Consider the following 12,855-nt stretch of genomic DNA (forward strand, 5'->3'; position numbering starts at 1 on the left):
GGGGCAATAACCTCCCAGCCTTACTCCCAAATCGCCCCTTTTGCTTCAGCTGCTCTCACCTTCTAGCAGCTCTGTGCACATGCGCACTGGGAACAGGCTCCCCTTGCTCCTCTGCCTCGCTGCTGCCAGACTCTGGAGGCTCCAGAGGCAGCACCCCACCCCCAGGTGGTCCTAGCCCCATCTCTGCATCGGATGCAGGACCCTCGTCCGAGTCCCCTCCAGACTCCTGGACTGATCCCCTTTCTTCCCCACTGTCCGATTCCGCTGCCCATCTGCACTGGCTGCCGGCGAACCACAACACATATATACAATCCAGATTTAGTCCTACATTTAGCGGGCACATTGAAATGAACTGGAATTCAATTTGCCGTTACTGAATTAAGTCCTGCTGATTTCACTGGAACTGTTCTAAACCTGACAGTTGTATTGATCCCATCGTTTTCATTTTGTATTTTGGTTAAAGGTTGAAGAGTTGCTCATGTACTGTTAGTTTATAGGAAGGAAGGAAGAAAAGGAAGGAAGAAAAGGAAGGAAGGAAGAAAAGGAAGGAAGGAATGTGCACACAACTCTTGTAAGCAAATGATGGAACAAAAAGATGGTTATATGTTTAAAAAATTAATTTCCTAATAGAACTAAGAAAACTTTTTATTGACGGAAAAGAGGAGTGGGTACAGAGTATAAATCTAGCTCTATGGAAGCAGCTCCTCAGAGAAAGAAAGGGATATATAGCAACCCCAATTTCAACTGAAAGTCAGGGCTGTTACCTCACCTGCTGACATCACAGAGATACTGACATGATCCAGATATTTCTCTTTGTTTCCAGTGCTCCTCATCTGAAGGGAGAGTTTGAGTAGCGGAGAAAGAAAAGGGACTTCTCTCTCACTATGGAGGTGACTCGATATCAGTTCTCTAGGTCAGCCAACAATTCTGAGGAAAGGTAAATTAAATAGATCCAAAATAATAGGAATAAAGACTGACTCGGTAGTTACTGGGGGCAAGGGAGTACATGTTGATCTAGTTTGAATGTGGGAATATCTAGAATCGCTCAAGATTTTGTTCTCAATATTTTATGTGGGATTAGGCTGTATTAAACATAGGTGGGAGAGTAAAAGCTAGAAACCATAAGATTAGATAGGAGAGATATTCAGTATTATTAAAGTGGAAACAAACAGCAATTGTTTATGCATTAGGAAAAACAAATAATTTGTGGGGCACAACAAAGGAGCGAATTGCTCTTTTTAATGTGTGTGTGTGTGTGTGTATATATATATATATTTTCTTAAGTTTTCACGGGTACTTACATGTATGGTATTCAGCTTTGCTCGGGTATTTTCCCACGTCATTGTAGTTGTGCTTTTAAAGTTGTAGCAATGTTTCGGCAGAATCTCATCTGCCATCATCAGGCTTCTGTATTGTGTTCATCTGAACACAATACAGAACACAATATAGAAGACTGATGAACACAATACAAAAGACTGATGATGGCAGATGAGATTCTGCCGAAACGTTGCTAACACTACTTCTATGTCGTTTTTTTTTTATGTGTATATGTATATTTTTTTAATCTTCCTTTTTTCCCCCCCCCTCCCCCAAATTTTTTTTTTTCTTTTTTTTTAACCCTTTCCCAAACCCCCCCCCCCCCCCCCCCAAAAAACACAATCCCCCCCTCCCCCCCCAACATCAAAAGAATATTGAATAACTTCTTGCAAGTTTCTATATCAATGTCCTAATCATTAATATCATTTGGATAAGTTGTGGCATGCGGTTGCAACAACAACTATGGAGTAGGGGTTGATGGCACCAGCACAGTTAGAATAGTCTTTCTCAATCTGGACAACTGGAAGAGACATGGACTTCAACTCCCAGAATTCCCTAGAGAGTCCACAATCTCTCCAGGTTGGGAAACACTGAAGTCGAATGATCTTTAGCATGACTTGACCTTCTTATGAAGCCGCCTTCTCTTCTTCTCAAGATGCATTTTAATCTTCTTCCATCTGTTGCACTTCCAGGGTCCTCGCTCACTATAGTGAAGTGGTATTATTTCTGGAAGGGGAACCAGATATTCCAGAAGAACTCCAAGGTGCCAAGAAAGGGATGTTGTACCTCACTCAATACAAAGTAAGAGCTCTTGGCCCAGATGGCCAAAGAAGGCAGTGTCAGTGTGTCTGTGTCGTATTAAAACCCAGAAACTTCTGCGCTCTTTGATAAGAAACATCTTTCATTTATGGTGGGTGAACCTGACCATTTTTCAGTCTTGAGAGAACCCTTGAATGAGTCTTCTCTTAAGTTAGTGTTTTCCTCCATCAGCTAACTCTTAAGCAGCCCACCTTGTATTGAAAAGGGCGTTAGACATATTTTACAGGTAGTTCCCAACCACAGTTGAGTGCCCAAAATTTCCATTGCTAAGCAAGGTAGTTGTTAAGTGAATCATACGGTCATTAAGCAAATCTGGCTCCCCCACCCCATTGACTTTGCTTGTTGGAAGCCAGCTGGGAAGGTCACAAAAAATGTGATCACATGACCCCTCTGGGACACTGCAACCGTCATAAATAATGAGCCAGTGGCCAAGCATGGCCAAATTTTGATCAAGTGACCATGGGGATTCCACAGCGGTCGTAAGTGTGAAAAACGCTCATAAGTCGCTTTTGTCAGTGTCGTTGTAACTTTGAACAGTCACTAAACGGATGTTTCTAAGTCAAGGACTACCTGCGCTTCCCTTAAGGTCAGTTTTGGAGTGGGTACATTTGTCCAAATGGTGGGCATTTGTTTCCCAGGCTAACTTGAGTGAAATTATCCTGATTTCTTGATTGCTTTCCTAGATAATATTCCAGCATAAAGATAAGGGATCAACCATCATCCGTTTTCCACTGCAGCTGTTGGGAGATTGCTTTCTGGAGGAAGAGCCCGACTCCAAACCTCAACACATCAAAGGAACTCTGAGTACGTTCCATAATGTATTGACCTGTCTTTGTCAGCTGCTCTAAAGTTCTCTGTGCAGATCTTTCTCCCTCCGCTTAAGTCATCACCCTGGTGGAAATGTTCAGGGGAAGTGAGCCTCAGGTTCTGTCCACAATAAATACCCCATTCATTGAGAAAGAAAGAAAGGGGAAAAAAATGCCCTAGCTTGCTATGATGATAATTGTGTCAGAGTGCACACAGTGTGACTAGATGAGATAACCCAGGAGCAAATACAGCACACAAGTTTGTATTTACATATAGTGATTGTTGTTGTTGTTTTATCTCAGTCCCTTGATATTCAAGAGTAGAGTAGAGTAGAGTAGAGTAGAGTAGAGTAGAGTAGAGTAGAATAGAATAGAATAGAATAGAATAGGAATAGGAATAGAAATAGAAATAGAAATAGGAATAGGAATAGGAATGAATAGAATAGAATAGAATGGAATAAAAATAGGAATGAATAGAATAGAATAGAAGATGGAACAGAAAATAGAATAGAATAGAAATAGGAATAAACAGAATAGAATAGAAATAGGAATGAATAGAATAGAATAAAATAGAATAGAATAGAATAGAAGTTGGAAGGGACCTTGGAGGTCTTCTAGTCCAACCCCCTGCCTAGGCAAGAAACCCAACACCACTTCAGACAAATGGTTATCCAACATCTTTTTAAAAACTTTCAGTGTTGGAGAAATCGCAACTTCTGCTTCTCTCCTTGATGAGTTTCCACCCATCATTTCTTGTCCTGCCCTCAGGTGCTTTGGAGAATAGCTTGACTCCTTCTTTGGGGCAGCCCCTGAGAGATTGGAACTAGACATACCCAGTTCCTGCAGCCATTCTTCATAGTTTTTGGCTTCCGTTCCCCTAATCATCTTTGTTGCTCTTCTGTGCAAAATGAGTTGAATCAGAAGAGGAAAGTAATAGCAAACTCTTGGGGGAATCCTAAAGTTCTTTTTTCAGAAGTGCAACATTTTGGGCAAGGGAGTGTGTCCTAAAATCAGGAGAGAAAAATGCTCGTGCAGAACATTTTTGGGTGAGGGAGAAAGAAAAGGAAGATGGGAAAATGAGGGTTAGGGTTAGGATAGATATTTAAGTGGCTGAAAACCATTCCATAACACGTGTTACAGATCCGTTTTATCCACCCAAAATCTCCATAGAGAGATATCTTTTATATGTTGGTAGTTCTGCCAATCTAACACTAAAACAGATTTGATTTCCTTTTTTTCATTTAATTGTATTTTTTTCAACTCACTGCTGTGAGGTTGGCAGGTCAGCCGGGTTACTTTGAGACAAAATTAAGGGTTCATCTAGGTCAGTCTTTGATCAACTTTATCCTGATCACTTGGAATACAGGTGGTCCTCGACTTGCAACCGTTTGTAGTCACATGATCAAAGTTCAGGTGTTTGGCAACTGGCATTTATCCTGGGTTTATGCAGTCACCATTTGCAGCCTTCCTAGCCAGCTTCTGACAAGCAAGGTTAATGCGGGGTGGGGGAGAGCCAGATTGGCTTAACCCCTGGTGGTTCATTTAACAGCTGCAAGTGATTCACTTAACAACCGTGGCAAAAAAAGTAAAATTGATGGTGATTCACTTAATAACTGTCTTACTTAGCAATGGAAATCCTGGTTCCAATTGTGGTCAAGGGCTACCTGTATAATTCTCATCATTACCTCTTAACACGTCTGAAGAGGTCTAAGTGTACCTTCTTAGCTCTGCAGGAGAAGGTGCAGGTGAGAAGAGGCAAGGGAATGGGGATTTTGCAGTAACCTTCCCCTGCCATGCCAATCAAGCCATGCCACGCCCACAAGGCACGCCCACAGAACTGGTAGTAAAAAATATTGAATCCCACCACTTCTGTAGCCTTGACTTAAGATCTCAGCATAGACTTTTCTTCTCAGCTTCCACCCAGGGACTTCTTGCTTTCAAATTCACTTTCCAGTATGGAGCTTCCGATTGCCTAAACATGATCAAAGATCTAGTAGATTCAGGTAAGTTGTTTTCTGGCGAGTTGTAAAAGATCCATTCGCTCTACTCTGCTCTGGTGGGATTTGAACTGCCAGATTGTAGGCAGCTGGCTGCAGCAGAAGTAGCCTGCAGTGCTGCGCTCTAACCACTGCGCCACAGAGGCTCCTGATATGCTACCTTTACCTTTTTTGTTAATGCAACAGATATTTTGAAAGAGGCTACGAATCTCCAAGAATACCCCACTGCCTCCATCTATACCTATGCTCACCCTGCTGCACCACAGACAACCCGTAAGTACAGGTGTGCATTATCTGTGTTACCAGCTTTCCCAAAGGTACTTTTTTTGCAAGAGGCAACTGCACTTTCTTGTTTTTTCTTTGAAGATGTTTTGCTTCTCATCCAAGAAGAATTGAAACCCCCCGATATTGCATTAATATTGCACTATACAGTAGAATTCAACCGAGCTCCTGCCCTGGGATAGAAGCTGTTTTTCAGCCTATTTGTTCTTGTTTTTATTGTCCTGTACCATCTGCCAGATGGTAATAGTTCCCCCCACCCCCACCCCAAAAAGGGTTCCCAGGATTGAGATGGATCTTTGAGGATGTTTTGAACTTTCTTAAGGCAGCGGGAGCTGTAAAGCTCTTCCAAAGTGGGGAGAGGGCAACCCACGATCTTCTGGGCAATGACGTTAACCCTCTGGAGCGCTGTCCTATCTGCCACTGTGCTATTGGCAAACCATACAGAGGTGCAGTAAGTTAAGATACTCTCTATGGTGCAGCAGTAGAAGGTCACCAGCAGTTTTTCATTCAGGTTTTTTTTTTTTTTTTGTAAGTTTTTTGTCAATTGTCAACTTTTCTTTGCAAAAAGAAAAAAAGACATTTAATTCGTTTTTAGGTGCAAGAAACCCAACGCACTCACTCGTGTGTGTAAGGATCACGGTTCTTCTGTCCGGGCAGTGGTGGTGGCAATGACATTTGAATTCCTGGGAGGGAGGAAACAGAGAGGACCTCCCTCCCTTTGTAACCACAAAAGACTGTTCGCTCCCAGTTCCTTTTGCTGGAGGACAGCGTTGTCCCCGGTCCTAAGGGCAGCCGGCTGAGAAAGATAGGGAGAAGATACGCGGTGGCTCACGGGTATCTCTGGAGGCTTCTTATCTGCCGTCTGAGGCATCTGAGACCAGGCTTAAGAGGCTAAGTCAATATCCACCGCAGTCTGCGGCTTGGGGAGAGTGACAGTTGAGTGACGAAGCCATGCGAATTCCATGCAGATCTCGAAGACCTGATAGGAAAGCTTGCAGAGTTCTTGTTTTGGATCCCACTTGGTCAAAAACGTCCACGGAAAAGACCTAAAACAAGATGGATGGACAACATCAGCAAATAGGGCAGGCTCAATTGGCAAAAGAAGGCTCAGGACCGTATTGTCAGGATTCTGGCACTTAATCCCATTTCAATCATGAGTCTCGAGCCAAACTTCTAAAACTTTAAAAGGATTTATTGGGAGTTAACATGTCCGGCACTGCCTGGGTGTATCATAATTCATATTCTCCAATGGGACACATCCATAGCCAAGAATCATCAATCATGCTCTCCAGTTAGAATTTTGCGTGGCAGAAACTTCAGTCACTTAGTTACTATCTTTGAAAAACTATTTATGGAGTGCACTTTCGCTTTCCAAGCTGCCACACTGCTCCCCCCTCCCTTTCTGTTGGCAACGCTAAAAAGATCATAGAAATATTTTATGAGTTGACAGGTACGGGTTGGAAACATGCGGAGGAGGCCTTCATTTTGCAGTGGATAGACAACAGCTAAAATGATGTTGAAGGAGGAGAAGGAGAAGGAAGAAGAAGAAGAAGGAGAAGAAGAAGAAGAAGAAGAAGAAGGAAGGAGAAGAAGAAGGGGAAGAGGAAGAAGATCTGGAAGGCTCCAGGCTAGAAAGGTTTAAAGTAGCTAGTGCCTTAGCCAGTTAAGTCACTGTTCTACAGTTCTACTTCCTCGATTTTAACCTCCATTCCTTTTGCAACCGTTGGAGTTAAAGTTGGTCATGAGATCGAATTCGAGCCCTTGGCAACCAGCATGTATTTACAATTGGCTGAAGTGTCCTGGGGTTAAGAGATTGCCATTGGCGACTTTCCCAGATGGCTTCCAACAAGCAAATTCAATTGAAGAAGCCGGATTTTGCTTTTAGTAACTGCACAATTCACGTAACAAATGCATCGATTTGCTTAATAGCAAATCATGGCAAAAAAAGGTGTAAAAAATTGGAGGGGACTCATTTTGCAACCCCCTCGCTTAGTAATGGAAATTCTGATCCCAGCTATGGTCATAAGTCAAGGATTTGCTGTACTGGTAGTCCTCGACGTACGACCACAATTGAGCCCAAAATTCATGTTCTTAAGTGAGACATTGGTTAAGTGAGTTTCGCCCCATTTTACGACTTTTCTTGCCACATTTGTTAAGTGAATCATTGCAGTCGTTAAATTAGCCACACGGATGTTAAGTGAATCCCGCTTCCCATGTTGACTTTGCTGGGCAGAAGGTTGCAAAAGTGGAACATGTGAACCCTGCCCCAGGACACTGCAACCGTCATAAATACGAACTAGCTGCCAAGCGTCCGAATTTTGATCGTGTGACCATAGGGGATGCTGCAAAGGTCGCAAGTGTGAAAAATGGCTGTAAGTCCCTTTTTTCAGTGCCGTTGCAACTTTGAATGGTCACTAAATGAACAGTTGTAAGCCGAGGACCACCCGTACTCTGTTACTGGATAGCTTCCTATGAAGATTTGAGCAGTCATTAATGTCGCACTCCATGCATGCGCTGGGCATCAGCCAGAATCAATCAAAATTCAATCAGTTTTTAACAAGATAATTTTTTCATTTTTAGTAGAAGATATTCCATTCCCCAAAGGTACCATTTCCAAAGAATGAATCTGTTGTTCTTCCTGGATTGATATTTTAGTAGGACGTTTTGGGTCATTCAACTTGGTCCTCAACACCAATAAGACCAAGGAGCTGATAGTGGACTATAGAAAGAACAGATCAGACCTCCAGCCCTTGATTATCGATGGAGACCGAGTGGAGCAAGTGGCCAGTTTTAAGTTTCTGGGTGTTACCCTAAAAGAGGACCTGACCTGGGGTGCTCATATTGCAGCCCTGGTCAAAAGGGCCCAGCAGAGATTATACTGCCTGAGACTTCTCAGAAAACAACAACTGAATGAAAAACTGCTGGTGACCTTCTACCGCTGCACCCTAGAGAGTATCTTAACTTACTGCATCTGTGAATGGTTTGCCAATTGCAAAGGGGCAGATAGGACAGCACTCCAGAGGGTTAACATCATTGCCCAGAGGATCATGGGTTGCCCTCTCCCCTCTTTGGAAGATCTTTGTAGCTCCCGCTGCCTTAAGAAAGTTCAAAAGATTCTCAAAGATCCATCTCATCCTGGGCTCCATTTTTTTTTAACTATTACCATCTGGCAGACAGTACAGGACAATAAAAACAAGGATAAATAGGCTGAAAAACAGCTTCTATCCCAGAGCAGTAGCTCGGTTGAATTCTACTGTATAGTGCAGCGTTGGTGTGGTGTGGGGGTTTTTCAATTCAATGTGTGGAGGGTGAAGGATGTGTGTTTGTGTTTATTTTCATGGTCATGATGTGCACTGAAGGTGGTGTTTGATTTGTTGTACGAGGTGCAATGACAATAAAGTAAACTAAACCTGATTCTCTGATACGATGCTTTTTTTCACCCCACAGGTTCTCTCAACATGTTACCACTCTGGCCCCCACCTTACCCTGGCCCCCCAGAGCTCCCCCCTCCCTATTCTGAAGTGGAAGCAGACTCTCCAGGTAGAAGCAGAGAGGCAGGTAAATCAACAGGGCAGTTCACCAGATTGGAGGTCAGTCGGACCAAGGATAAAACACAGGGGGTTTTGACTAAGCATTGAGAGGTTGCTCTGCAAATTAGTGGCTTGTGCTTCATTACTGATTATTTGTAACAGGAAAGAGACCAAGCGCTTTTCTGCAGTAGCAGAAGGTTGGGTTGGAAGTTCTCCAGAACATTAATGAGGGCCAGTTTGAAGTAATGTTTGGTGTACCATTACTCCACCTAGAAGCCAGGTGACTTGTGACTTCAAGGCTTGCCTTAGGCATTAAAGCCAGCTGGGTGACTTTGGGCCAGTATCTCTGTCTCTCTCGGCCTAGGAAGAAAGAAAGTAAGGCCAAACTACTTTCTGTGGGAGAACCCGTTGGGTATAGTGATTAAAGGCACCAGATTAAAATCCAGGAGAGTTATAATCCTGCCTCAAAGAAGCCAGCTGGATGCCCTCAGACCAGTCACCCTCTCTCAGCCCAAGCCATCTTTCAGGGTGGTTGATGTTTGGAAAATAGATGATAGGAGTATTCAATGTGTTCACTGCCTTGTATTTATTCCCCCCCACCCATCCTCTCAAATGCAGGTTAAACATATAATAACAATGATTATGATGATGGCTTCCAGAAGGATAGCTGCCAAAGGTATCAGCCAACATCAAAAAAAAAAAAATAGTAGGAAAAAGCCAAGAGTTTCAAAGAAAAGGAGAGAAAGGAAGGACCCCTTGTAGTCCAAATCATTTTAAGTTATAGGTTACCCATTTGCATGTTCAAGCATGTGGACATTAAAGTCAGGTCTAGTTTGTCTCTTTAGAAAACAACTATAGCTCACCCTGCCTGCATTAGTTACAGCAGGAAATAAACCAAACGAAGGAATGAAAAACGTATGTTTTTTTAAAAGAAGCCAAGATTCACTTTCTCTCTTTTTTTCCTCACTTTATAGAGATCCAAGAAACCTGTTGCCATTGCAGAGGACGAATGATTCAGAATCCAGCAAACAGGCTGGACTAAACGTGTTACAGGTGCCTGCAATGTTCGTTTTTCTGTTAGAACAAGAGTCCCAAAAGTGTTCTGATCCACACCCTTTTCCGACAAATCAAACCCAATCCAAAAGGAACAGAAACCTTGTAATGCTTTTACAAAATAATTAGCTGTGATAAGCACAAGCCTTGCCAAACTGTGCGAGACTTGCCAAAAAATAACAGACAATAAATAATTTGCAATACAAAAATGTTCAAATACAAACTCAGGATCCTGGAATGTCCACAAGGCTGAGTTTCAAAACGTCTTTGCTTCCTGCAAAGAACATTTGTTTCACAGCTGGCTTTTAACTTCTTGTGGGAGAAGCCATTATCTTGCAGCCTTACTCCCGAGTCACCTGTGCTGTTGTAGCTGCTCTTTCCTGCGAGCAATCCTGCGTGCATGCACACTTGGCACAGGCTCCTCGGGAACCTCCTCATCGCTGCTGCTGCCAGCCCCCACAATCTCTGAAGGCAGCAGTCCACTCCCTAATGGTCCTGGCCCCTCATCTGAGTCCTCGCTCTCCTCAGCCGTCCGCACCTGCTGCCGGCTAACCACAACAAAAAGTGCTTTTTCAGAAGGCAACTGGACTTTGGAAACTTTTGAAAAACTTTTGAAAAACTTTTGAAAAACTTTTGAAAAACTTTTGAAAAACTTTTGAAAAACTTTTGAAAAACTTTTGAAAAACTTTTGAAAAACTTTTGAAAAACTTTTGAAAAACTTGTTTTTCATTTTTGAAGACGTTTCGCTTCTCCTCCAAGAAGCGAAACATCTTCCAAAAAAACCCCCAAGAAAGTCCCGTGGCCTCCTGAGAAAAACACCTTTGGGACAACCAGGACCTGGAGGACGAGAATCTCTACAGACTGTAAGAACAAGAGCCATTATTCCCCCCTCATCCAAATTTCCAGGTTGGGCTGTATCTCAGCAATAGTTGAGATAGCTGTTACTAGCACTAAGAAGTTGCTAATTGATTACAAATCATAGCAACAGGTAGTCCTTGATTTACGACCATGATTTCTTGCCACAGCTAAGTCAATCTGGCTTCCCCATTGACTTTGCTCGGCAAGAAGGTCACAAAAGTTGATCACCTGACCCTGGGACACTGCAACGGGGGTCATAAATATGAGCCATTGCCAAGTGTCTGGATTTGGATTGTTGTGGCCACAGGGATGCCGCAACGGTTGTAAGTGTGAAAAAATGGTCATAAGTCAGCGTTTTCAATGTCGTCGTAACTTCAAACGGTGACTAAATCAATGGTGGTAAGTCAAGGACTATCTTTACCAGTAATCTAGGTCTGCCTTCTGTCCACTTCTTTGCTTAATAAAAGCTTTGCCGGGATTTGAAATGGCTAAATGCGGTCATTCCAAGTATAAAGTCAACGCTTTCCTTGATCCTGAACCAATGTTTGTTTGCATAGCTGACTTTTCATCCCCACACCATCACTGCTCAGAAAGTCAGGTAGTCACAAGGACGCCTGTTTTCAACAAAAGGTTGGCTTCTCTTCTCGCCAATGTCAATTTTACATTGGACAATGGTTATCTAATCTGATTGGACAACACAGCCTGTTCCGACAGATGAATTCCTAGAAGAAACTACAACGGAAAGCCGTCCCTTTGGGCACCCGCAGAGGCTGATTGCAGCCTTCAAGCGAAATGTTACGATGCACTCCCTACTACTCCGTGCCACGATGGGACATCTCAGGACAAACCTATCTGGGTTTCGTTACCTCCGGAGATCAGATCCCTAAAAATATATAATGACCGTATTGGAAGGTTGCCTTCAATAAAGGAGAATATCTGTAGCTCGGGGTTGAAATGAGGGGTCTTTGGTGCTCTTTGAGCTTGGTTGTTTTCTCGCTGACGTTTCATTACCCGACTAGGTAACACCATCAGTGCCAGAAGGAGTGTGGTTTGCTCTTGGTTTCTTGAACACTCTCCTCTTAGCACTGAGGGTGTTGCCCAGTTTGGGTAATGAAACGTCTGCAAGAAAACAACTAAGCTCAGAGGACACCAAGGATTCCCCAATTCTGTTCCTCCCCTCTGCAAACTCCATTCTCTTCTAGCGCTGATGATGTTACCTAGTTGGGTAATGAAACATCTGCAAGAAAACAACTAAGATCAGAGAACCACCAAGGAGCCCTCCGATTGCCTTTAACCGAGATGCTAAGAACGTAGTACTAATTGTAATCAAGTTGTCTGTTTGCCAATGTCTTGGCTGTTGGCTCTTCTTTCCACTGTGAGTGACAACGCAAAGCTCCTTCTATGGTTTATCATCACACCCAAATCAAGAGTCTTTTTCAAACAAACCAGGAATGAGAAGCTAATAGCAAACTACAGTTTCTGAGGCTTAAGGGGAGGAGTAGGCTAGTGACCTTATTCAGGCGTCCCGATCAGCAAACTGCAGGAGGAATTTCCACTATTCATCCAGTCTCACCACCAGCCCTTGAAAACTACCTTAAGGATAACATTCCAGGTAGTGGTTCAATTGCCCACCTGAAGCCTTTGAATGTCTCTTAATAGATTAATATTACCTTAGCTAATAATATTATCTTAGCTAATACTCTACTGTGACAGTCCTTACGATATAGAATATTTTATTCTATTGCTACTCAATGTGCCACTGTTCGTTTCTCTTCTTTTGCAGATCCTGTGGAAACAGGGATAATTTATGCGAATGGTCTTATTAAAATGAAAATAACAACTTCCCAGCAAGTTTAGAATGTTTTCCCCTCCCGCTAGTCATTTTCAGGAGCCTTCCTTCTAATCATACAGAAGGGGTTCAAGGCATTACAATCGGGAATGGAGTTCGTTGTGCTTAATTGTATTGTTCTTCTTGGGTTTAAAATCTGCCCTGTTAGCAAATTAATTAATGAAGTTTGACTCACCTCATCAAGGTATGCTAGCAAAAGTTCTCCAGAGTTTAAGGCAAAAATCTTTCTGAGCGTTGCTAGAAGTGCCAAATGAATTTGTTCTGTACCTCAGTTTAATATTTAAAAATATATTCCCAAGAGCAGGATATTTCAATGAATAGGAAGTGACTGCAATTGAAAAACT

The 12,855-nt window shown here is 42.8% G+C and overlaps 1 protein-coding gene across 1 annotated transcript; it reads left to right on the forward strand.

The window, feature by feature from the left end:
* The first annotated feature begins 518 nt into the window (after positions 1–518).
* On the forward strand, positions 519–12,505 carry LOC113421883 (uncharacterized). Its single transcript, XM_026682516.2, has 9 exons — positions 519–571; positions 824–937; positions 2,010–2,118; positions 2,820–2,940; positions 4,856–4,945; positions 5,126–5,212; positions 8,669–8,779; positions 9,726–9,804; positions 12,446–12,505. Exons 2-8 carry the CDS (start codon positions 885–887, stop codon positions 9,791–9,793), a joined length of 639 nt encoding a protein of 212 aa, XP_026538301.1. The 5' UTR covers positions 519–571; positions 824–884; the 3' UTR covers positions 9,794–9,804; positions 12,446–12,505.
* The last annotated feature ends 350 nt before the right edge of the window (positions 12,506–12,855 follow it).

The sequence above is a fragment of the Notechis scutatus genome, chromosome 12 (genome assembly GCF_049901735.1).
Source record: "Notechis scutatus isolate UNSWTSFEM ecotype Mainland chromosome 12, rNotScu1.2, whole genome shotgun sequence".
Classification (NCBI taxonomy): Eukaryota; Metazoa; Chordata; class Lepidosauria; order Squamata; family Elapidae; genus Notechis; species Notechis scutatus.